Here is a 26,445-nt window from a genome sequence, read left to right on the forward strand (position 1 = left end):
GTTCTGTATTTTCCTAACGTCCTTTGATGTCAGATTCTGAGATCTTTGGTGACTTGTGATTGAACATTTACCTGATCCTCTGTTTCTGCAACTCTGGATTTTCCTCTTAGAGTATGTTTTCTGTTTTATTGTGTAGCCATCTTGATCAATACCAGCTTAATAGTTAACTTGATTTATTAGTACTTTATTGTGTAATCCCGGTGCTGAGAATAGTCAAGGTAGAAATGCTTCTATTAAGAAATGCTTGGGACCCTTAACATGTATTTCATTAATATTTTCTGTAAAACAATTACAGTCTGCATCATAGAGGATATTTCTCCTAAGTGATGTCCTGTGAATCCTTGGGGCAGGTGGGAGGAAATTAAAATTGATGTGGTGTATTCTGGAACATGACTGCAATTTGTAAGATGTGGCACATGATAGAAAATAGCCCTTAAATGAGAATCATCTTGATGTTCTTGATCTGTCTTGATTTGTTTTTTTAGTGTTCTTTGGCTTCTTTGTGTTCTTCGATAAAATGTTTAAATCTTTCAGAGAATGAAAAATGAGTATTTAAAAATATATATATACTTTTGAGTGAAAAACGTATAGTTCACATGTATTGTCAGTGACAAATGAGAATTTAGTGAATTAGAAGTGAACCTACTTCTAAGTTTTACTAGAACATGCATATATGTGTTTATGTGTCCTTCCCTTAAGCCAACAGCTCTTAGCTGAAAGAAGAATAAGGCCCACGGATGGGGAAAGTAGATATAAACATAATTTTCTGCCTGGTTCCTAGATTATCTTATAAACCATTTTTACCTTTTAAAAAATTACACATGCAACTCTTTTTTTTTTTTTTTTAAGTAATTTGATTGGCTTCCTTTATTTAGTTTAAATGTATTTTACAAACGGAGGACCTTGAAATATCTTCAGTATTTGAATCTTAAAATGTAGTTTTATAATTGGTCCACAATCAAAAAATATGTAAAACAGTATTAACATTTGAGCAAACAAATACTCAGTATCTACTTTAATAAATAGTTATTCTTTTTCCAAAATGTTGCTTTCTAATGGTCTTACTAGAATCATCATTTGGGTTTTTGATGTTTATCTCTTAAGTTGATAAGTCCTGTGTAAGTGGGCTTTTAGAAGTGATTAAATAATTAAATAAAGCTGTGTTAGCATTACTGCTTAACTCATTAACATTTCACCTGGATATTAAATATAAAATGGTTTGGGTGATAAATCGGTGAACAATTACTGAAAGTATTAATTCGACATGAACCGGCTTTGCCTGGATTTTAGGCTATGGGAAGCTGGTTGGAAACAGCGGTACTACAAGAACAAATTTGATGTTGATGCAGCTGATGAGAAATTCCGTCGTAAAGTTGTACAGTCTTACGTTGAGGGGCTCTGCTGGGTTCTTCGATATTATTACCAGGTACAGAGAATATTTTCCTCTAAACCTACCTAATCATTTAAGGAAGATAGTAATTTCTATAATAATGTGTATTATTGAGCTGTGTTATGAAATTAAATCCAGACTCATTTTTTTAAAAGCTTCTTGTTCAGAAATTCATTACCTTAAATAATATTTGTTTGTAAACCGTTTGAAGCTTCTCAAGTGTTAATATATAAACAAAGATAATTTTTGTTTTGCTTATTAAAGATTTCGGCATCAAGTAGTATGGTTGAGTGTACTTTGTCTTTAACGTGATTAAAGTATAATGGTTTTTTAATTGGAAATTAAAAATAACTAAGTAATTAATAGACAGTCACTAAATGACTGAACAAAGGACAAAGCCTAGAAAATACTAGTAAGAATTTGAAAGACATTTGAATGATACCATTTCCTCCATGTAATGTAGTAATGTTACATGAAATGCATGATAATTGGAGTAATCTGTATCTGACGTTAAGCTTTTGATAATTGAGATGTCAGAGTGTGAGAGATTAGGTAGACATAGAGGGGATTGTAACACTAGTAGTTAATACCTGGTTTCGTTCTTGGAGAGCAAAACAAGTTAGGTTTGGTGTGATCTGAGAAAAGATGGAGTTTGTCATTAAGTGGAAAGTGTAATTTGGATGCATTAAATTAGGTTGTAAAATACTGCAAATTCATGTTTTACTTTCGTCCTCAAGATTTTAATTCCCTAGGCATAGAATCAAAACATATTAGGAGGACTTTTCTATCAGTAAAACTTACTGTTTTGTTTTTGATAGGTTTACTTAAATATTTTTATAGTAAAGAGAAAGTTGTCACAATGAAAATGTAATAGGGAATTGTAAAATGAAACTTTTGTTGGCAGTTTTACTCAGTCACTGTTTCAGTGATGTGCCTTACCATCTATATGCTATAGGTAAGTGCCAGCTACCACCACTCTTCATTCTGTTTGGTGATGGCAGCTGTAGAATTGGAAAGAAATACCACCAAGCACATTTTAAGGATAAAAATCTTCACCAAATTTGTTTGTAAATATAAAGTTTGGTGTTAACTACTAATTATTAAAAATGCTTTGCAGTAGTTTGTGGGGTTTTTTTGTTTTGTTTTGTTTTTTTGTTTGTTTTTTTTCTGGCGGGGGGTGCCTGGGTGCCTCAGTCAGTTAAGTGTCTGACTCTTGATCTTGGGTCAGGTCATGATCTCATGACCGTGAGATTGAGTCCCTCATCAGGCTCTGTGCTGATAGTGCGGAGCTTGCTTGGGATTCTCTCTTCTCTGCCTGCCCCTCCCCAGCTCGTGTGCATGCACACGTGCTCTCTCTCAAATAAACTTTAAAAAGAAAAAAAGATTTTTATTTTTAGAGAAAGCACAAGGGGGGAAGGGGCCAGAGGGAGGGAGGAGGGGAAAGAAAGAGTGTGTGTGTGTGGGGGGGGGTAGATCTTAAGTAGGCTCCACACTCAGCATGGAGCCCCATGTGGAGCTCAATCCCAGGACCCTGGGATCATGACCTGAGTCAGAATCAAGTGTCAGATGCTCAACCAACTGAACCACCCACGCACCCCATGCAGTAGTTTCTAAATCAAGGAGCCATTGATATAAAGTAAAAGTTCAGTTAATCAAAACAACTTTTAGGACTTATAGGAAAAAATTAATATATGGAATGTGCACTGGAAGTCGTGTTTTACAGATAGAATATTATAGGTTAATAATACTCTAAGTTTTGTTTGCTTTACTGTGTCCATACTGAACATAGGTTTTTGGGTTTGGGTTTTTTTGTTGTTTTTTGTTTTTTTGTTTTTGTTTTGTTTTTTGGTGATGATTCTAGGGCTGTGCTTCCTGGAAATGGTATTATCCATTCCATTATGCACCATTTGCTTCAGACTTTGAAGGAATTGCAGACATGCCATCTGATTTTGAGAAGGGCACTAAACCGGTAAGCCTAGTTATTTAGAGTCATGAAATTCATAGAATTTTGGTTTAGATAAAAATTGTGTATTTTATCTTAAACTTTTTTTCTTTCTTGCAGTTTAAACCACTGGAACAACTTATGGGAGTTTTTCCAGCTGCCAGTGGTAACTTTCTACCTCCATCATGGCGGAAGCTCATGAGTGATCCCGTAAGTGTCTTCGTACTGAGTTCTCTATACTTTTCACCTTTTTATTTTCTACTTTCCTTGGTCATCAGAACCCTTACCCAGCAAATAAAATTAATTTGTGTTGGGGAGAAATTCTTTTTTTTTAATGTGTATTTTTATTTTTGAGAGCAAGCACACGTGAGTGGGGGAGGGACAGAGAGAGAGGGGAACAAAGGATCTGAAGCAGGTTCCATGCTGACTGCAGAGAGCCCAATGTGGGGCTCGAACTCACAAACTGCGAGATCATGACCTGAGCTGCAGTCGGACACTTAAATGACTGAGCCACCCAGAGGCCCCTGGGAGAAATTCTTGTAACAGTTACTTTGTTCTCAGCCTACCTGTAAGTTATTATTTTTATTTATTTCCACCATGTGTAGTGGCTTCCAGAGTTCAGACTGGGCTACCTCAGATCATCTCTGCGCTTGTTTTGTGTCAGATAGAAAGCAGGGGAGACCCTGGCATGAAGTAGGAATTATTAGAGTCTGTAAACTCTTCATTGACTGTCTTGGGTTCACAGTTGTCAGTTCTAAAATTTTTCTATAATAATGCCTTCCCGACCCCCATTTTTTAAATAAAATTGTTAATTTTGTTTTACTACTGGGGTTAATGACTTGATATCTTAATAACAAGAGTTTTTGAAGGAATAAAACCTCATTTTCTCATCGGGCCTGATAACATGAATGAAAGAAATGTCAAATTCTTTATAACTCGTGCATGTGTGACTTTTGTTTTGAATCTTTATTTTTCTCCCTGATACAGGATTCTAGTATAATTGACTTCTACCCTGAAGATTTTGCTATTGATTTGAATGGGAAGAAATATGCATGGCAAGGTAAAATTTAGACGTTATTCCTTTTTGTTAAAATAATTTTCTCTTTTTGGTAAACTGTAAGAAAACATGATTTATGGGATGAAAGAATTTCTGTGAAAGAGAAATATTTTGGGACACCTGGGTGGCTTAGTCAGTTAAGCGTCCAACTTTGGCTCAGGTCATGAGCTCACTCATGGGTTTGAGTCCCGTATCAGGCTCTGCACTGACAGTTTGAAGCCTGCTTGGGATTCTCTCTGTCTTCCTCTCTGCCCCTCCCCTATTCACGCTTTCTCTGTCTCTCAAAATAATAAAGTTTTTTTAAAAAGATAAATATTTTAGGGCGCCTGGGTGGCTCAGTTGGTTGAGTGTCCGACTTCAGTTCAGGTCATGATCTCACGGTTCATGAGTTCAAGCCCCGTGTCAGCCTCTGTGCTGACAGCTCAGAGTCTGGAGCCTGCTTTGGGTTCTGTGTCTCTGTCTCTCTCTACCCATTCCATGCTCATGCTCTGTCTCTCTCTGCCTCTCAAAAATAAACATAATAAAAAATAATTTAAAAAAGTAAATATTTTAAGAATTACATGTGAAAATTTCATTTTTTTCCATCCGACCTGGGATTATCAGTGATAGTAGTAATTAGTAACATTCTGATAAACAGTAAATTAGACTGAAAGAGATTAATCATTCTGTCTTTTGTCTCTTTTGTGATTGATTAATGGGACTTGGGACTTGCTCCTAGTCTGTAGCTCATTGGCACCTTGTAAGATTGCTGACAAATAAAAAAACATGGTTGTGTCCATGTGGAGATTCACTTATACCCCATGGAAATTTGAAGATGAAAAATGTACAAGAAATTTAGTTTTAAATACTTGACAGTAATCATTTCCTGTTTGTTTAGTTAGCTGTTATTTTCTCATTCCTCCTGTTTACAGTTTTTATAAGAATGTCAATTTTAAATTAGTACTACTAAATTTAAGGTGCTGTTTACCACTCAGCAAATGTGTGATGATGACTGAATGTAAAACACAATAAAGAATTCTGTCACACAGTAAGTCAACTATTATTTCATGCCAAAGCCCTTTTCAGCAATCATTTTAATCTTTTCTTCCCCCATATATTTTTCTAAGATAATCAATTTGGTAAAGTTATGTGTTTACTTTTTCCTTGGTTATTTCCTCTGGTGCAGATGACCAATAACATGACTCAGAATTGTGAGACAAAGGGGTATTCATTTGAAAATCATTTTATGAGATTTTTAGGGTTGACTTTTGGTTTATGTAGTGAAAGACATTTCATTATTTTTTTAATGGAATGATAATGGGAAATGTAACCCATTGATTGAGGTTAGCAAGTATGCTCTGTGGTCGTATTTTGTTATATGTAAATGGATTGGAGTCTTAGATTGTTTTTGAAGGTGCTTTGTGGAGAATGCTTTGATTACAGGGAGTGGAGGCATAGGAGAATAAAAGGGAGTGAAGTAAAAATATAAGTATATAAGTATACTTATGTAAATGTCAAGTAAGTAAGTATATAAGTGTGCAGATGTCTTGCTTTCTGTATATACCATTGTACTATAAATCATCCGGAGGAAAAGTGAGGCAATGCACAATGGCTACAATTTCTTCACATCCCTGCTAACATTTGTTATTTTCTTTTCTTTATTCAGTAAATGGCTTTTACGTATTTAGGTATTTTTTATTGAAGTATAATTGACATATAATACCCTCTTTCAGGTGTACATCATGGTGATTTGCTATTTTTATACATTATGAAATAATTCCCATGATTAAGTCTCATTACCATCTGTCACCATACAAAGTTATTACAGTACTATTGAGTGTATTCCTATGCAGTATAACATACCCATGACTGACTTACAACTAGAAGCATATACCTCTCAATCCACTTCATCTAGTTTGCCTGCCCCCTTACCTGCTTTCCCCTCTGGTAACCAACATTTTCTTATACCTATGAGTCTGTTGCTGTTTTGTTTTGTTTGCTCATTTGTTTGGGTTTTTTTTTTTTTTAGGTTACACATATAAGTGAAATCATACAGTATTTGTCTTTCTCTGTTGGGACTTGTTTCATTTAGCATTATACCTTGTAGGTACATTGATGTTTTTGGAAATGGTAAGCTTTCATTCCTTTTTGTGACTAATATTTATTGTATACATCTTCTTTACCCATTCGTCTAAGGACACTTGGGTTGCTTCCGTATCTTGGCTGTTGTAAATAATGCTGCAGTAAACAAAGGGGTGCATATATCTTTTCAGATTGGTGTTTTTGTTTTCTTTGGATCAATAGCCAGAAGTGGGAATTGCTGGACCATACATTCATTCTATTTTTAATTTTTGAGAAACCTTCATACTGTTTCCCATAGTGGCTGCACCAGTGTCCATTTCCACCGACAGTGTATGAGGGTTCCCTTTTCTCCACATTCTCACAAACACTTGTTATTTTCTTGTCTTTTTGATAATAGCCATTCTTAAAGATGTGAAGTGATATCTCATTGTGGTTTTGACTTGAATTTCCCTGATGATTAGTGATACTGAACACCTTTTTATGTGTCTGTTCGCCATCTGCATGTCTTTGGAAAAATATCTGTTCACATCTGCTCATTTTTTAATTGAGTTGGTTTTTTTGGTATTAAGTTGTACAAGTTCTTCATATATTTTAGATATCAACCCCTTACTGGATGTATGATTTGCAAATACCTTCTCCCATTCAGTAGGTTGCCTTTTCATTTTGTAGGTGGTATCCTTTGCTGAAACACAAGCTTTTTAGTTTAATGTGGTCCCCTTTGTTTATTTTGGCTTTTGTTGCCCTTGCCTGAGGGCACTCGCCAAAAAAAAAAAAAAAAAAAATTATTACTAAGACTGAAGTCAAGGAGCTTACGGTTTGTTCTAGGATTTTTTTTTTTTTAATTTTAACTTACATCCAAGTTAGTTAGCATATAGTACAATAATGATCTCAGGAGTAGAATCCAGTGATTCATTCCCTACATATAGCATCCAGTGTTTATTCCAACAAGCATTCTTCTTAAGGCCCCTTGCCCATTTAGCCCATCCCCCCTCCCACAACCCTTCCAGCAACCCTCAGTTTGTTTTCTGTGTTTAAGAGTCTCTTATGTTTTGTCTCCCTCCCTGTTTTTATATTATTTTTGCTTCCCTTCCCTTATGTTCATCTGTGTTGTATCTTAAAGTCCTCATATGAGTGAAGTCATATGATATTTGTCTTTCTCTAATTTTGCTTAGCATAATACCCTCTAGTTCCATCCATGTAGTTGCAAATGGCAAGATTTAATTCTTTTTGATTGCCGAGTGATACTCCATTGTGTGTGTATATATATATATATATATATATATCACATCTTCTTTATCCATTCATCTATCGATGGATATTTGGGCTCTTCCCATACTTTGGCTGTTGTTGATAGTGCTGCTGTAAACATTGGGGTGCATGTGACCCTTCAAAATAGCATACCTGTATCCCTTGGGTAAGTACCTACTAGTGCAATTGCTGGGTCGTAGGGTAGTTCTATTTTTAATTTTTTGAGGAACCTCCACACTGTTTTCCAGAGTGGCTGCACCAGCTTGCATTCCCACCAGCAGTGCAAAAGAGATCCTCTTTCTCTGCATCCTTGTCAACATCTGTTGTTGCCTGAGTTGTTAATGTTAGCCATTCTGACAGGTGTAAGGTGGTATCTCCTTGTGGTTTTAGTTTGTTTCCCTGATGATGAGTGATGTTGAACATTTTTTCATGTGTCGGTTGGCATTTTTTCATCTGATGTCTTCTTTGGAGAAGCGTCTGTTCATGTCTTTTGCCCATTTCTTCACTGAATTATTTGTTTTTTGGGTGTTGAGTTTGATAAGTTCTTTACAGATTTTGATACTAACCCTTTATCTGATATGTCGTTTGCAAATATCTTCTCCCATTGCGTCGGTTGTGTTTTAGTTTTACTGATTGTTTCCTTCACCGTGCAGAAGCTTATTTTGATGAGGTCCCAGTAGTTCATTTTTGCTTTTGTGTCCCTTCCCTCTGAAGACATGCTGAGTAAGAAGTTGCTGCAGCTGAGGTCAAAGAGTTTTTTTTGCCTGCTTTCTCCACTAGGATTTTGATGGCTTCCTGTCTTGACATTTAGGTCTTTCATCCATTTCGAGTGTACTTTTGTGTATGGTATAAGAAAGTGGTCCAGGTTCATCCTTCTATATGTCACTGTCCAGTTTTCCCAACACCATCTGCTGAAGAGACTATCTTTATTGCATTGGATAGTCTTTCCTGCTTTGTCAAAGATTAGTTGGCTGTATGTTTGTGGGTCCATTTCAGGGTTCCCTATTGTGTTCCATTGATCTTGTGTCTGTTTTTGTGCCAATACCATACTATCTTGATGATTACAGCTTTGTAATACAGCTTGAAGTGCAGAATTGTGATGGACTTTGTTTTTCAGTATTTCCTTGGCTATTTGGGATCTTTTCTGGTTCCATACAAATTTTAGGATTATTTCTTCTAGCTCTGTGAAGAATGCTGGTGTTACTTTGATAGGGATTGCATTGAACATGTAGATTGCTTTGGGTAGTATCAACATTTTAACAATATTTGTACCTCCAATTGATGAGCATGGAATATTTTTCCTTTATTGTGTGTCTTCTTCAATTTCTTTCATAAGCTTTCTATAGTTTTCAGTGTATAGATTTTTCACCTCTTTGGTTAGGTTTATTTTTATGGTTTTAGGTGCAGTTGTAAATGGGATTGATTCCTTGGTTTCTCTTTCTGCCGCTTAATTATTGGTGTATAGAAATGCAACTGATTTCTCTGCATTGATTTTATATCTTGCAGTATTGGTGAATTCATAAATCAGTTCTAGCAGTTTTTTGGTGGAATCTTTTGGATCTTCCACATAGAGTATCATGTCGTCTGTGAAGAGTGAACTTTTGACTCCCTCCTTGCCGATTTGGATGCCTTTTATTTCTTTGTGTTGTCTGATTGCTGAGGCCAAGACTTCCAATACTATGTTGAATAACAGTGGTGAGAGTGGACATCCCTGTCATGTTCCTGAACTTAGAGTGAAAGCTCTCATTTTTTCTTCATTAAGGATGATAATAATGGTGGGTCTTTTGTATATGGCTTTTATGATTATGAGGTATGATCCTTCTATGCCTACTTTCTTGAGGGTTTTATCAAGAAAGGATGCTGTATTTTGTCAGATGCTTTCTCTGCATCTATTGAGAAGATCACGTGGTTCTTGTTCTTTCTTTTATTGATGTATGATGTATCACATTGATTGAATCAGCCCTATATCCCAGGTATAAATCCCACTTGGTTGTGATGGATAATTCTTTTAATGTATTGTTGGATTCAGTTGGCTAGTATCTCGTTGAGAATTTTTGCATCCATGTTCGTTAGGGAAATTGCTCTGTAGTTCTCCTTTTTATGGGGTCTTTGTCTGGTTTTAGAACCGTCTTTTAGGAGTGTTATGCTTTAAGGTCTTACCTTCAAGTCTGCAATTCATTTGAGTTTACTTGTGTGTATGGTGCAAGAAAATGGTCACTCTTTTGCATGTAGCTTTACAGTTTTCCCCACACCATCTGTTGAAGAGACTCTTCTTTTCCATTGTATATTCTTGCCTCCTGTGTCATAAATTAATTGACCGTATACGTGTGGGGGTTTTCTGGGCTCTCTGTTTTATTCTGTTGGTCTATATGTCTGTTTTCATGTCAGTACCATACTGTTTTGATTACAGTAGCTTTGTAGTATAGTTTGAAATCAGGGCGTGTGATACCTCTGGCTTTGTTCTTTCTCAGGATTGCTTTGGCTATTTGGGTTTTTTGTGGTTCCATGCAAATTGTAGGATTCCTTGTTAACTAGTTTGTGAAAAATGCCAGTGATATTTTGATAAGGGATTGCATTAAATCTGTAGATTGGTTAGGATAGTATGGGCATTTTAACAGTATTCTTCCAATCCATAAGCATGGATTATCTTTTACATTTAGTTGTGCCTATTTCTGTTTTTTTGGTAATAGCCATCCTAATGGTTATGAAGTGGGATCTTACTATATTTTTTATTTGCATTTCCCCAATGATTAGTCATATTGAGCATCTTTTCTTGTGCTTAGCTACATCTTTGGAGAAATGTCTATTCAAGTTTTTTGCTCATGTTTGGATTGTGCTTTTGTTGTAGGAGTACTTTTATATTTTGGACACTAGTCTCATATAAGATTTTGCATTTATTTTCTTCCATTTTGTGACTGTCTTTTTACTTTGTTTGATAGTGTCCTTTGATGCACAAAAGCTTTAAATTTTGATGAAGTTTAATTTTTGTTGGACTGTTTTGTCATTGCCTGTGCTTTTGTTGTCATATCCAAGAAATCATTGCTGTATCCAGTGTCATGAAGCTTCCTCCTTGTTTTCTTTTGAGAGTTTTATAGTGTTAGGTCTTAACATTTAGGTTTGATCCATTTTGAGGCAGTTTTTGTATACGGTGTAAAGTTAGGGTCCAATTTCATTCTTCTGCTGTAGATATCCATTTCCCAGCACCATTTGTTGAAAAGACTGCTCTTTTCCCATCAAATGGTCCTGGCACCCTTATTGATGATCATTTGACCATGTATCCGAGTGCCTGTTGATAGGCTCTCTGTTTCGCTGCCTGTTATTCCTAATCTTATGCCAGTACCAAACTGTTTTAATTCCTGTAGCTTTAGAAAGTTTTGGAATCAAGTGGTGGGAGTCCTTCAACTTTGTTTATTTTTTTCAAGGTTGTTTTGGGTATTTGGGGTCCCTTGAGATTCTAAATGAATTTTAGGGTGGGTTGAAATTCAGGCCTTTAATATTTTTATATTTTGTGTAAGTATTTTCATTTATTAGACTGTAGCAAGAACACAACATATTTTAAGGTAAAATTTAGTAGGGGTGCCTGGGTGGCTCAGTCGGTTGAGTGTCCTGCTTTGGCTCAGGTCATGATCTCACCGTTCATGAGTTTGAGCCCCACATCAGGCTCTATGCTGACAGCTCAGAGCCTGGAGTCTGCTTCAGATTCTGTGTTCCCCTCTTCTGTCTCCACCCCACCCCTGCTTGTGCTGTATCTCTCTCTGTCTTTCAAAAATGAATAAACATAAAAAAAATTTTTTAAGGTAAAATTTAGTACTATTACAGTTTTTCTCATATGTCTTTAAAATTTATCGAAAGTAATGGTAACATTTAAGTTCTTGCCTAACTTGAGTGCATCTTAAAATGATAGAAGATAAAATATATCTGGGTACATTTTCAACATTTATTGAACGTGCATTGTTGTTCTTTTATAGTATTCATGTAATATTCCAGCACCTGTGTGGCTCAGTCAGTTAAGTATCTGACTCTTGATTTTGGCTCAGGTCATGATCTCATGGTTCTTGAAATCAAGCCCTGCTTCAGGCTCCGTACTGACAGCGCGGAGCCTGCTTGGGATCCTGTCTCTGCCCCTTCCCTGCTGAGCTCTCTCTCAAAACAAATACACATGCTTAAAAAAAAAAAAAAAAACACATTTGTTGAACATGTGTACTTTCAATGTTGTGTTTTTATATTTAGTTAATTTATATAAGAGAAATATAGCATAGTCATTTCGAATGTTGTGTATTTTATATATGAACAGAGAATTTAAGTATTTTGATCAAAGTCACAGAGCAATAGAACTAAGATCTGAACACAGAGAGTATGAACACTATGTTTACCTAAGTTTTACTGCTACTTAGGTTACCTGTAAATAAGCACTCTGGAAAATTTTAGGTTGTAATGTCATTTTTACTATCAGCTCACTCAGGCACTAACTTTATCACATCTGGGTATAATGCATTTCTTCCCACCCTGGCCATTAGGGCTGATTTTTTGCTTAATAACCTTATTGTTGTCATTAGCTGGTGACCAGTTGGAGTTGGCTTTTGGAGTTGATGGAATGTCTGCTTGATAATTTGGGTTTTAAGTGTATGACTAAACAAAACTTGAAAAGCTCCCTACATTTTTTTTTTCTGTGTAGATGTTTACCAGTAAATGAAATAGCCTAACTCAGATGATAGATGTTAATATTGAAATCACTTTTCACACTAGAAGTTAGTTTCTTTTTAACTTTAAAAAAATACATGTTTCCCTACTAGGTAATGAAATTGAACTTGTTTCTAAACTTTGAAAATATGGTAGCTAAGTAATTAATGACAACTTGGGGAGCCTTTCATTTCTCATTCTAAAGGGAACAATCATAAGTAGAGCAGTTTTGACTGTCAGTAGTTTCAAAATTATTTAGCTCTGTTTAGCATTACTCTTTGCCATTTGTTTTAAATTTTTTAGCCAAAAGACTATTTATATTGTATACAGTACAACATACACATTTGGTTGAATAACTTCATATATTTTTCTAGTAATAGACATTGTACTACTGGTGTGCTTCTTTGAAAATTATGAATTTAGATTGAAATAAAACAATTACCTTAATTCTGGCACATTCCAGAGAACAGTTTTCAGCCTGAATACTCCCCACAGTTATTTAAGCAAGTCTCTAAAAACTTCTTGCATATAAATTAGTTATTAGGTTTTAAAATGTAAACAAAATACTGTGAAGTTTTAGAGCTGGAAGACATTCCATGTATTTATTCTAGTTGAGTATTTTAGTTGAAAACCAAGTCAGAAAGATGAAAGGACAAACTCAAGCCCTTGGCAGATTAACTGGCTTGCCCAAGGGCATCCTCGTAAGTAAGGCGAGAACAAAGACTCGTGTCCAGGTGGCTACTTGTTCAATTAATTTAAAAATTTTATCATCATAGACTTAAGATTCTGCAAACATGGCTCTTACGAGCCATTTTAAGGATGGAAAATATATAGAACTTTTGTCTTCTCTCACCACATGGGAAGTATTTGCATCTGTGATTTGACCAAATAGAGTTCAGTTTCTAAGTGTTTTTACATCAGCAAGGATATTCTACTAGAAATGTTTATTTGGACCAATGATAAATGGAATTTGGATGATCCTAATAGCTGGGTGGTTGGTGTGCATTTTTTCCCCCAGGTGTTGCTCTGTTGCCTTTTGTGGATGAGCGAAGGCTGCGAGCTGCTCTAGAAGAGGTGTACCCAGACCTCACTCCAGAAGAGAGTAAGAATTGTACTTTCACTTGATCTCAACATTGAGTCTATATCATACAGACTTTACATTTCCCTATGAAATTAGACTCTTCTTCCACTTGTCAAATTTCACATAAAGGCCTAAACCTTTGATGTTTTCTTTATAAGAAAAGTCAGCTTCTTAGAATTTATTATCCATAAATTGAATAGTAATTATAATTTTTTTAACTCACAAGTGTTTGTTAGATTTATTAAAAAGCAGCACTTCAAGAATATCCTTTGACTTTTTGGTTCTTGTATGATACGTACACACAAAAGTATTTTTCCATACTGGGTTGTATTAGTTTCCTCCATCCTCCTTCCCTTCATCTCCCCTCAATAACAGTTTGCTTGAAAAGTTAGATTCAAACACAGGCATTTTCTCTCAGATTGCTAACCTAAAATGTTATTTTATTACAAACAGTGGCATTTTGTCATTAATACTGATAGTTAAAAGTATTGGGAAATTGGGAAGCTAGATTCTATTGGGAAATTTATTTAACACCAGTATGATAAACCTATAGAAATAATTTCTCTGTCAGGCATCCTTAGAATAGTCTTTGTTATCAGATGGTATAATTTGTTTGGGTTTCCTCATGAAATGGTTTTATATTTCTTAAAGAAAGCAAATGAGTTCTGTACAGATAACTTTGTCCCTTATCTTACAATACTATATTCAGATATCTTTTAGTGATAATTTTTTCTGATAGTCATTGATGTTTGAAACCTTATTGTCAAAAATTATTTTTCTTTTATAGAGGCTTCACACATTTTGGCCTATAACTTTTACATTATTTTTTGTAAACTTTATACTTAAGTTTTAAAAATTTAGGTGATTTCTTGGGGTACCTGAAAGGCCCAGTCGGTTAAACATCTGACTCTTGATCTCAGCTCAGGTCTTGATCGCACGGTTTGTGAGATCGAGCTCTGTGTCAGCCTTTGCACTGACAGCACTGAGCCTGCTTGGGATTCTCTCTCAAAATAAATAAACTTTAAAAAATAAAATAAAATTTGGATGTTTCATTTTCTCATAAAAGTTGTGCTTGCAGATGTAATTGTTTGATCTTTATTCTTTCCTTACTTTCCTCCCAGCTAAAAGAAACAGTCTTGGAGGCGATGTCTTATTTGTGGGGAAACATCACCCACTTCACGACTTCATTTTGGAGCTCTATCAGACAGGTTCCACAGAGGTATGGTCTCTTTTTCCATCATGAGGTGTTTTTAGACAGTGTAATTATTTGATTAATCAGAAATGCATTTTTTAAATTTTGATAAAACAGAAACAAGTGTGCCATTTTAACTTTTTAAAAACCCTTAAAAAGTGTGTGATTTTTTGGCATTAAGTCTGAGTACAGTGTTGTGCAGCCATCACCACTGTCCAGTTCCAGAACTGGGTATCCATTAAACAATATTAAATGATACATCTCCATTCTCCTCTCCTCTTACTTTTGGTAACTTCTCTTCTACTTTCTGTCTAAGAATTCACCTGTTCTTGGTAACTCACATAAATGGAATCATGCAGTATTTGTCCTCTTGTGTCTGACTTACTTTACTTAGCTTAATGTTTTCAGGGTTCATCCATGTTGTAGCAGGTGTCAGAATTTCATTCCTTTAATGGCCATTGTGTGTATATACCACATTTTGTTTATCCATTCATCTGTTGATGGGAACTTGGGTTGTTTCCTCCTCCTGGCTTTTAAGAATAGTGCTTCTATGGGCATTGGTGTACAAGTAGACGTGTGAGTCCCTGCTTTCCATTCTTCTGGATATATGATCAAGAATGCATTTTTCCACAGCCAGTGGATGTACCTCCTGAACTATGTCATGGAATGCAAGGAAAATTTTCTTTGGATGAAGAAGCCGTTCTTCCAGATCAGTAAGCATTCATTTGTGTAAATTGGTACAACTGGGAAGAAGTTTAGTTAGCATTTTGTCTTTGTTGCCTACGTGTTTTATTTTCTAGTAATAGTGAGAAAACAAAACAACAGAAAACCTGCTGCACTATGAAAAAGACTTGGGGTGAGAGCCCAGCTCTTCAACCCAGTGGCTGTGTCACTGTGTATAGGGAGCCCTGGGGGTTCCTAAAGCCCTTTCAGGAGATCCATGAGGTCAAAATTATTTTCATGATAATACTAAGATGCTGTGATATATTTGCTTTTCTCACTCTCTTTCTCTCTTGAGTGTACAATGGAGTTTTCCAGAAACTGAATGTAGTGTGATAGATATCTTAGGAGATTAAATCAGAAGCAGATAAGAGAATCCAGCTATTAAGATAGATATTAAACCAGATATTAAAGAAATTTTCAGAAGTGTAAGACAATGACACTTCTCATTATTTTTTTTTCATTTTGTAAAATATAGTTTTTCATTAAAAATGTTATTTATGTTATAGGTTTATTGTTATCTTTAAATTAGTATTTTAGAAATTTTGTAGTTTTAATTTTTAAAAGGTATATATTGATAGACATAACCAATGTAAGCAAAAGCTTTTTGAGGTCCTTGATTTTTAGGAATGTTTTAAAGGGGTTCTGAGATCAGAGTTTGGGAATTCTTGGTCACAGAGTATGTGTATCTTCTTTTCTACATAATATTGGATGGTTTTCCAAAGTGATTACACTATTTTATAATCTCAGTGGCAGTTTGTGAGAGGTGTTGCTCTGCATTCCTGCAAACCTTTGGAATTGTCATCACCTTAATTTTTGTCAATTTAGTGGATGCCTGTTGGCTTATAGTTGCCTTTCTCTGATTACTAATGAAATCAAATGCCATATGGTATATTTATTAACCAGTTGGTTTTCCTCATTTAAAAAGTACCTGTTCTATTCTTCTGTTTGGTTATTTGTTCCCCTGACGCCCCTTTTTTGATTTTTTTGTATCCTTTACAAATTCTGATAGGAGCCTTTTGCAGAAAATAGTTCTCTGTTAAGGAGATTACAAACAAGGAAGACAGGGTCCTTTTGAAAGCTATAATTGGTTATGTTGTTTTTGTTGGTACATTTTAATGAGTTCTCTTTCCTAAAGTAATATCTTACTTCCACGTATCCAGAAGGCTACAACTTAACTGTCTTCCTTGTCTTTAGAATAGTATGTTCTCCTGTCCCCATGTTACGAGATCTGGCACAGAACACTGCAATCAGGTAAGTCTTCCAAAATTCACGTCATTTGACCAAAACACAGCTCTGTAACTTGCAAATAAGTCTAAAAAGACCTCTGAATCACAAGGAAATGGCAGCTATTAATCTACCAATGCTTTGAGATTCAAGAGTCCCTGTGTTGCAAACCTTGGAACAGAGCCTCTTGACTTTAAATTATGTATATTGTTAAAGTTACTGATTGAACAAGCTTGCTTCTCGGCTTTCTGGTTTCCCTTGACAACCTCTAATTCTTCCCGGATTAGTAAGTGGGAGGTAGAAAGTAGGAGTTTCTAGGAGTAGTTGTATGTAGGAGCAAACAGACCTCTACACCCCAGAGGCCCACACAGCTTCACTGTGTTACAACAGATTATTTTAATTATATTTACAGTTGTGGCTCTGCAGAGTTTAAAAACAAAACTATTACATCCTTTACTTTGGTTGAGATAGAATGATTTTATGGAAATTTTTACCAACAATTAATATATAAACGTAAAGGGCTAATTTCTGCTACCTGGAAAACTTACTTATATTTCATTTCTTGCATGATGACAGCATTTTCTGTGTGTAAAATATAATATGATTGTTTAGAATTAAAAACCAACAAATTACTATTTGCTTAATTAGTGTATGTAATTACTAATCTTGACAACAGGGTTTTTGTTACTATCATTTTCTGCAGTCTTCAGGCAAGACTAAGGCAAACACATCTTAGTGATTCGAGGATTTTGTAAAAGGCTGTGTGGGAAGACTATTTCCCACTCATACTATTTCTCTGATTCTTGGGAAACATTTTAGATTTATCATTATAAAGTGAAAGCATGTTCATTTTCCTATCCTTAATGGATTTAGGTAGCACCTGCAATTTTAGGAGGTATGTATGTATGTATTTATTGTGGTGATAGACTGAATGTGATGTTTTCTTTTTCTTTTTTCTTTTTTATAATATAATTTGTTATCAAATCAGTTTCCATACAACGCCCAGTGCTCATCCCAACAAGTGAGAAGGAGTTTTATTTTAAAAAAAAACTCATGAATTTGGAAAATCTTTCTAGATTAGTTGCTTTTATTTATCTTTACGCACATGTTTTGTTTATCTTTACACATAATTTGTTCTAGCTCTTTGTCTTTGAGCTCTTCTGTTATGGGTGGAGTTAGAATTGTGAGCCAAGCTCTTGAGCCCTTCACGAATAGTCTGGTTTGGGCAGATCCATTGAGGATGCTCTGTGTTCACCCTTGGGGTCTCTGCCTTGCAGTGGTGCTTCGGGTCATTTAATCCCACTGGATCCGTCTTCAGATTGTCACATGTTTGCTTGTGCTCCTCCGTTTTTCTGCATGTTTTCAAGAGCCTTTCTGCCCAGCCCTCTAGAAGTAGTTAACTTTACTTACCTTTCTAATTAGGATAGAGAAACTTGTCCAAGGGAAGAATTACAAAATTGACAAATCCTTTAGCTTCTGTTTGTATGGTGTTGTTAGTGTTGGTTGGTTATGAGCCTGAGGGGCCTTTGGTATTATTTGGTATCCATTATGTTCACAAGATATCTGATGTATAAGATAAATCCCTACGTGTGTATTCAGGTACATGTTGAAAAAAGCTTCATAATAAAATTGATTTGAGTTAATTTCCTAGAGATTTGTGAAAGACCACATTAATTTTTACCTTATGAGGTAATTTTCATTGTTTCCCCTGAGGGGTAATGAGGTTGATCCAGTTTACTGCATATTTTTGTGTGTGTGTTTGTTTGGGGGCTTGTTGTTCATCCCAGTGTTGTGTTTGCTCTATAAGGGAAAATCTATGAATGCAGCCTCCGGTGCCAATTGCAGTTATTTCTCTCTGTTTTGACTCCTGGCATCTTTTCCCTTCTCTCTTTGGGTGCATCTGGTATTCCATTCCACATCAGAGAAACCATTGAGTGTAGGTGGGTTCTTCCCATCGCATTGGTCTTACTTGTAGTAGGAAAGTGTATGAGTAGGAAAGTGTAGTAGGAAAGTGTATGAGAGAGGTTGTTGAAGTGTTTAAGTTCCTAGAAGGACCCTTCGAAAATAGAGGCGGCTGTGACCTAGGAAATCTTTTATTCTTTTCTAATTCTGATCCCATAAATCAGTCAGTATATTAGTAGCTTAACTTTGAATAGAACTGAGCTATCCCCTTTAATTTTCCTCATCCTGCATTTCACCATTGTAATTTGCTTAGCTGTAATATCTTTAGAATATTGTTTGTTAACTTTAAATATATAAAACCTCATAAGTATATACAACCTCATATGATTTTAAAATTAAAGGGAAGTTCTATTCCACTGCAGCGGCACAATTTTCTGTTCTTCTGGAGTAGACACACACACACACACACACACACACACCTTTGTTTTACCTCACATTCAGTGTTCCATACTTCTTTGTCCAGTGCCTGTCACTTGTTCTCCTGGCTGATCTCTCTTTTCTGTCTCTGAGCAGTTGCCCAGACTCAGGAACCTCTAGTTCTATATTACATTCCATGTGCTTAGCCTCTCATTCTACAATAATCCCTGTATCTACACCACTGTTCTGGAATTTTTTTCCCCTGTTATTTTTTATCCCTGGCTCTTCCCAGTGGGCCTATTTTGTAGGGTTTTTTTTTCCCTTTATTTTATCGTTTCTTCTCCTGAATTACTATAGTGACTTCCCAGCTGATTTATTTGATTCCACCTTCCCACTGACTCTGTTGGCATATGCTATAAGTCTTCTCTCTCTTAAAAGCACTACCAGTCCTCAGAAATCTTTGCTCTAGAGTGCCAGTGGAATTAAACTTTGCTTTGACGAGGTCTGTCACAGTTTGGCAGAGCCATCGCTCTGTGCTTAAATCCACGCAGTTGCTCACAGATACCTCCCTCCTCCTTGTAACCATGCTCTTCCCATCACTATCACACTAACCTCTGTATCTTCCTCTCATTGTTTGGAATGCCCATTCCTTTATAGCCTATCCTTCATAGCTTTTCTTCTGTTCTACAAGGTGATCTGTAGTTTATATAATCTTCTTGTGTGTTATTTTCATCAGCAGCATTTAGTTTTCTTTTTTTCTCATAGCACCTAGCGTAGTTCTGAACCTGTGTAAAAGCCCAGTTGTTCATAGTGTTCATAGTGTCAAAGCCCAGTGTTTTACAGAGCCTTCCAGGAGCCCTTATTTCTTCAGAGAAGTGTTTCTCAAACTTTCTGTAGTCACCTTTGGATGAATCAGGCAAGGGATAGAGTGTTTTATCTCTTCAAGGAGGTTTTTTAAAAATGTGAGTTTTTTAATGTAACTGTTACTGCAGTGTCTATAATGCTAATGGCTGGCAAGCAGGTGATTTGAAATCAGAAGCCTAGAGGAAGAGGAGTATATACAGTTAGTCACAGACTTGATGGTGAAAACTCTTGGAACGGTTTATCTTCCACTACCTGGTTAGCTACTTCTGACAGAATGTCAGAAAAGACATCTTAAGTCCTATAAACTCTTTAAGTGCTTTAAAATGTCAAGTATATGAATCATGAAGTTTTCCCTACAAGAACAGTTTGCATTGGTATGCTGATTTAGCATTAATTACAGAAGGTATCAGGGAAAGGTGGGGTAAAAATGGGGAGTGCAGGGAGTAACTTGATATTTAGAGTTTTCTGCTATCTTTGTGAAGTGTACTAGCACTCTCAAACAGTAATAGTACTTAAAATAGCATTTCTAAGGGTAATTCTTAAAGTGAATTGAGTTGGAAAGGGGTGTTGTACATTCCTTTCCTTTCCTGTTGAGACTTTGCTGTAGTATTTTCTTCTAATAGTGTCTAAAGTGCTACTTGTGATACAGATGAAAGCACTGCTCAGTTTTGTTATTTTCAACCATGCTTAAGTTTACAATTTTTATATTTTTGTCCTTAGTGTGTTTCTGATAACAATTAGGTGATTATATGAAATAATAGGGAAGTTCCCTACCAAGGGAAGGGTCCATCATACTTCTCCTGGGGCAGGGCTTCTCAGTGGGTGGAAGTTTGTGCTAGATGAGTCAGCACGGTACCACCTAGAAGTGGTGAAAAATAGTCCTGTTTACAGAATTAAATGAAGCTGGATGAAGCAGTGTACGTCTAAACACAGTTATCTTACCTTAGCTGGGCAGTCTGTTGAATGTATAAGCTGTTCTGTTAACTCATTTCCTCCCTGAAGCTGCTTCTGTCTTATCTCCCTGATACTGCTTTCCTTCCCCTGGTGCTCTCTACAGTTAAGCTCTTTTGTTTCTGGTGGTAGAAATTTGTCAGAGTAATCTGCATTTTTCTTTATTATTTCTATTATTTTTACTTATATATTTCATTATAATAAAATAATTTCTATTATTTTAGTTTCTCTGTCTATAAGAATTTTAATTACTTACATAAATAAACCTGAAAAAAATGAAGGAACTTTAAAAGCTTGGATCTCGGGGCGCCTGGGTGGCGCAGTCGGTTAAGCGTCCGACTTCAGCCAGGTCACGATCTCGCGGTCCGTGAGTTCGAGCCCCGCGTAGGGCTCTGGGCTGATGGCTCAGAGCCTGGAGCCTGTTTCCGATTCTGTGTCTCCCTCTCTCTCTGCCCCTCGCCCGTTCATGCTCTGTCTCTCACTGTCCCAAAAATAAATAAACGTTGAAAAAAAAAATTTTTTTAAATAAAAAAAAAAATAAAAGCTTGGATCTCAATACAGTTCCCCTTTGGGACTTTGCCTAATGAGTTCCTGCCTCTTTACGTGTTTCTCTTTTTGGAGATGTTTGTTTAAGTTGCGGCTGATGTTATCACATTGGAAAAATACAGTTGAGTTGTGCTTTAGCTTCTTTTGTTCTTTAATTTCTAAAAATGTAATAGTTCTTAGTATATATTTTTGGGAACAAATTACTAAAAAAAAATCTCAACCAGTGAAAGCTTAATTCATTTAGGAGAGAGTAAGTCTTCAAATTGTACTCAAAGGTCCAAGGGAAAAGAATGCTTTAATCTTTGAGGTCAAAAATAGTATCCCTTGTCCCTTCAATAGGGACCTCCAAACTTATTTTTAGATGCGCCCTTTCTGTCTCCTAATGGTTTGTTCCCTCCCTATTAAGTATATAGATCACTTTGTGGAGTTTGGCTCTAAGAGGAAGTAGGGGAGATGTTGGAGATTTTTTTCCTATTACCTTGGAAATGTTTTCCCTTTTAGAGCATGAGCATGAAGGATGGAATTTTTTTTTAATGTTGATTTATTTATTTTGAGAGAGGGTGCAAGCAAGGAAGGGGCAGACACAGAGGGAGAGAGAGAATCACAAGCAAGCTCTCCCAGTGACAGGCTCAAACTCATGAACCTCGAGATCATGACCTGAGCTGAAATCAAGAGTCAGGTGCTTAACTGACTGAGTCACCCAGGTACCCCAAGGATGGGATTTTTAAAGCAGTTTTATTGAGGAACAGTTGACATACAGTAAACTGCATCTTTCATAAATAAATGGATTTGTTTTCTCAAACACTGATTTCAGCTGTCTTACTAAATCTCTGATTGTAACCATTGTCCTTCAGGAGAGATTATCCCTGTGACCCTGGGGTTATCTCCTTACCTTTGCTGTTTCCTTCACTTAGCTTCTAGTCTTTCTGCACATGACTTGCAGATCTTCATCTCAAGCCCTCACCTCAATGTGTTTCCACTTGCAGCCCTGCCATTTCTTTTGTCTGCCCAGCATTCTCATCTCAAGCACACATTGAAGGCCCTTGCCTAGACTATGTTGAAGACCTTCTTTTGGTTCTCTGACACACTGTTGCCAGGAGGTTCTGTTTGAATTGCCTCCTTGATTATATTTACTCCCTCACTGCCTGAAGCAGCTTCATGTTGTGTTCAGGACAGCCTCCTGAGGACATTAACCCAGTTCAGGCAGCCTGTCTTCCTGCCCACTTGTGTTCACAAACTTTTTTTGCTCCAGTCTAGCTCTTTCCAACTGAGATTCCACCTGGGAGTTAAGGCTTGAGAACTTAAAGCATTCATTGCGTGTAACAAGTTGGTTTGTGTCGTCCTGCTCCTTCAGAATGGAACTAGTTATGAATCTTTCTTGGGAGAATTGAGGATGTAATCACTCAGATCACTTTCATGCAGCTGCTGTTCCAATTCAACTGAGCTATTCCTTGGTCCTGGGACCCCTTTCCACATCTTGGTTACATTTATTTCCTCTCTCATTTGGTAACCAGTCCTGTCCCACCTTATACCAAGGCCTCTTGGATGATGTTTTCCTTGGTCCCCTGTGAAAGAATGCTCTTCCCTCTTCTCCATACACACATGCTTTGATCCCACACAAAGACATGTATGGAAGGCATGTGCATACACATGCTTTGACTCAGCATCTTTTCTGCACCTGTTGTTGCCTTTTCCACTTTTATTCCTTATGAAAATATTATTAAACATTTCTTATTTCCTTTGACAGAAGGGGAAGCAGGGTTGCTCCCTGGCCGCCATTTGTGCCCCCACACTACTCTGAGACCACGTGTGCTGTGGGAACTCTTAAAGCTTGTTTGGTAAACTGCCAAAAAGCTCTGCTGACACAAAGATACCTGCTTTGAGACACTTAGGTGCAAGTGTTGCTTTATTACTGATTTTCTGTCTTTACTTTGTACCTAGAAGGCCCTAATGAACTCCTGTACTTAACTACCATTTTCTCTGCCACCCTCTTAAACCTGTAACACTGCCCTAAGCCACCTTGCCCAGTAGAGAACATTTGAGATAAAGGCGGTTGCCAGTGAAGAGTGAGTTGTAAGAGGAATGGATTGAGTAAATGAAGTATTGTTCAGCTGCTCTTGAACTCCGCATTTTTATTATAAATGAAGTTATTTTTCTGTACTTAAAATATACAGTTAAATCCCAGTGCAACGAAAATAGACCCTAATAATATAAAGTGGCAGTATTTGAAGAAAAAAAAGTTAGCTGTCTCAAATGTCAACCAGTTTAATAAAACCTTTTTGAATAAAACCTTTTTCAACTGATTGCAGTCATGGAGGAATTTTGGAAATACTAAAAAAACACCGAGAAGGAAAGGCGATGATAATACAGTGAACATCACTGATAACTTTTTGGTGAATATATGTCTAGTCTGTTGTATATGTATTTTCCCCATGTCAGTGGGTGTTCTCTTACTAAATTTTTTGTAATGTCAATTGAGGATTCCGTTTTTAGGGAGAACCTTAGTTTCTTTAACCACTCCACTATTACTCATACATTTCGGTTGTAGTTTTTCAACATGAATACTAATGTTGTGAATATCCTTAGGTATAAACCTTGTATGTATCCAGAGTCTTAACTGCTGTGTCAAAAGGAAAACTTGTGTACTTACCAGGCTTTGGGACACACTCACCCCACCAGAAAGGAAGCTTGATTAAGCTTATATTCACAGTCCAAGAGTACAGATTTATAAAATAAGTCACTCTGTAGTTTTCAAAGTGTGACCATTCCTGAAGGAAGAGAAACATCCTAATAGAGCATGATACAGGGTTTCAACTGGGAAATTTAATGTTTTTTTCTCCATAGATTATTTGTGTTCACTTTCTGAGTTTGCAAGTGTTTCTGGTGGCATTTGCATCTTATTTTTGTGACAAGAGCTAATCTTCCCTAAGATGCTAGAGGGAGAGTCTTCGTCCTACACTAAACAGAATGAAAGGCGTTTTTTGAAATTTTTTGTTGTTGCAAACCTCTTCCATCTATCTCCAGTATCCTGTTGGTATTTCTCGAGAGTTGAGGCAGGGCCTGTCCTTTGTCTGTGGTCACCCACAGTTAGTGAGAGCATGGCTCTTCCCACACAGAAAATTACATGAAGGCTGTGTACTAGCGATTAGTTTGGGGAAGGAGATATTCAGCCATTTGATGAAACTATCAGTTAAAAGAATTTTTGGAGAAGACTTTGGAATTTTAATTACTCTTTTTTTAAACATGAAAAGTACCTCAGTTTAAAATAGTTAAGCCAAGGTAATATTAAAATCACTAAATTGTGTTTTGCTCTCTTCCAGTATTAATTTTAAAGACCCACAGTTTGCTGAAGACTACATTTTTAAAGCTGTAATGCTTCCAGGAGCAAGGTAACAGCGATGTGGCCATTAAATATAAACTATCTAGTTTTATTTTGTATGAACAATGTTTATCCCAGTACTGAATATTGTATTTTCAAATGGTCAGAAAACCAGCACCAGTACTGAAACCAAGTGACTGGGAAAAGTCCAGCAATGGACGGCAGTGGAAGCCCCAGCTTGGCTTCAGTCGGGACCGGCGGCCTGTCCATCTAGATCAGGCTGCATTCAGGACTTTGGGGTGAGTGGTAGGTTGCTATCCTTTGTATATTTTGCTTTTTTGGAATCATTCACAGGCATTAGGTCAATGTTTATGTCATAAATACTTAAGCCTAGTTGGCAAATATTTTAATGACTTTGATGCTTTTATGCTCTTCTTCATTTTTTAAAATTCACTTCCGTTTCTTTGGTATATGTATTATGCTTTATGTATTGCTTGAGAATTCTGTTATTTTCCCTTAAGAGGTTTTGCTGTCTTTCTGACAGTTATTTCAAAGGAATAAAACATTCTCTTTACCCTCAAGAAAGTTTTAGCTGAATTAATATGCGGCAGAATCTGTTTAAAGTGTTACTCGATATATTACCATATATGTAATGCGTAATACATAACAAGTACGTAGTATGATACATGATCAATACAATAACTCTTAACTTTGATCCAAATTCCTACTCCTTGGAATTTGTCCTGAGAAAATAATTTTAGAGAAGTATAAAGTTATATGCCCAAATCTCTAATGAATTGTTATCAATAATAGTAATACTCAATGAGAGGAATGGTTTAGTAAACTAGAAGATGTCACCATGGTATTCTGTAGGTGTACATATTATAATTTTGCAGACTATGACAACTATAGGGTAATGTTTGATATCATTGAAAATAGCAAGATACACAGCAGCAATGTATACAGTGATAGCAACAGCATGGGTCCTTAAGGACAAAACTGAAATATGATACAAAAAAGAAAAGTAGACTTTTTGCATGAAGTAATTAATATATTAATTAATTTAGTAATTAGTAATTAAGTAATTAATAAATACCTAAATAATTACCAATTAAGAATCTTGGTGTGGCAAATGAACATATTCTGTCACCATTACTATCCATGGTACTGTTTTGAACTTTGTTAATTATAACCTTTTAAGGTTGTGTTCTCTTAATCACATCTAGTAGTAAAGAGACCACTACTAGCATTTATTTAATTTGTGTCAGCTATGATGTGGTGGCTAGATCTATAATTTGTTTTCTGGTTGGTGGGGTCCTTTTACAGCCATGTTATGCCAAGGGGCTCAGGGGCTGGCGTTTACGGCAATGCTGCACCACCACCTGCGACCTATCAGGGAAACTTATACAGGCCACTGTTGAGAGGACAAGCCCAGATTCCAAAACTCATGTCAAGTAAGTTTTTATTAGTTGATTATTTTACATGCTAAGTTAAATATTACAACAAAGGTAAACCAACCTAATCTCATTGCTAAAAAGATTTATCAGGGCAGAGATAGTGGACTTAAAAAACATAATTTAGGAGAACTGTAAGAGAATGCTTCATGTAAATTTTGAAGATACTTTTATCTTGGCTGTGTGTAGCTAATTGAATAATATGAACTGGATTTCTTATTTTCATCTGTAACTCTACTAGAGTGAACGTATGCAGAAAGAAATATGTGGAGAGATTGGCTACTTACTTCATTAATACAAGTATTGGGGCAGTTAAATCAGATGCTAGATATGGAATTGCAACCTCTTAATCGATTGAAAGATGACAGTATCCCTTTCTCACGATGCATATTGT

The 26,445-nt window shown here is 36.2% G+C and overlaps 1 protein-coding gene across 3 annotated transcripts in view; it reads left to right on the top strand.

The window, feature by feature from the left end:
* Window positions 1–26,445, top strand: part of XRN2 (5'-3' exoribonuclease 2) — a 78,699-nt gene that overhangs the window by 32,559 nt on the left and 19,695 nt on the right. For 2 of the 3 annotated variants that reach the window (XM_045053936.1, XM_011280982.4), the window contains 11 exons: window positions 1,291–1,426; window positions 3,252–3,359; window positions 3,453–3,542; window positions 4,320–4,392; window positions 13,397–13,480; window positions 14,581–14,678; window positions 15,285–15,364; window positions 16,569–16,625; window positions 24,599–24,667; window positions 24,765–24,896; window positions 25,924–26,051. In XM_045053936.1, the coding sequence (XP_044909871.1) occupies window positions 1,291–1,426; window positions 3,252–3,359; window positions 3,453–3,542; window positions 4,320–4,392; window positions 13,397–13,480; window positions 14,581–14,678; window positions 15,285–15,364; window positions 16,569–16,625; window positions 24,599–24,667; window positions 24,765–24,896; window positions 25,924–26,051 (1,055 nt within the window). The remainder of the gene's footprint in view (window positions 1–1,290; window positions 1,427–3,251; window positions 3,360–3,452; window positions 3,543–4,319; window positions 4,393–13,396; window positions 13,481–14,580; window positions 14,679–15,284; window positions 15,365–16,568; window positions 16,626–24,598; window positions 24,668–24,764; window positions 24,897–25,923; window positions 26,052–26,445) is intronic. The other variant, XM_045053935.1, reaches the window with a different exon arrangement.

The sequence above is a fragment of the Felis catus genome, chromosome A3, assembly GCF_018350175.1.
Source record: "Felis catus isolate Fca126 chromosome A3, F.catus_Fca126_mat1.0, whole genome shotgun sequence".
NCBI classification, from domain to species: domain Eukaryota; kingdom Metazoa; phylum Chordata; class Mammalia; order Carnivora; family Felidae; genus Felis; species Felis catus.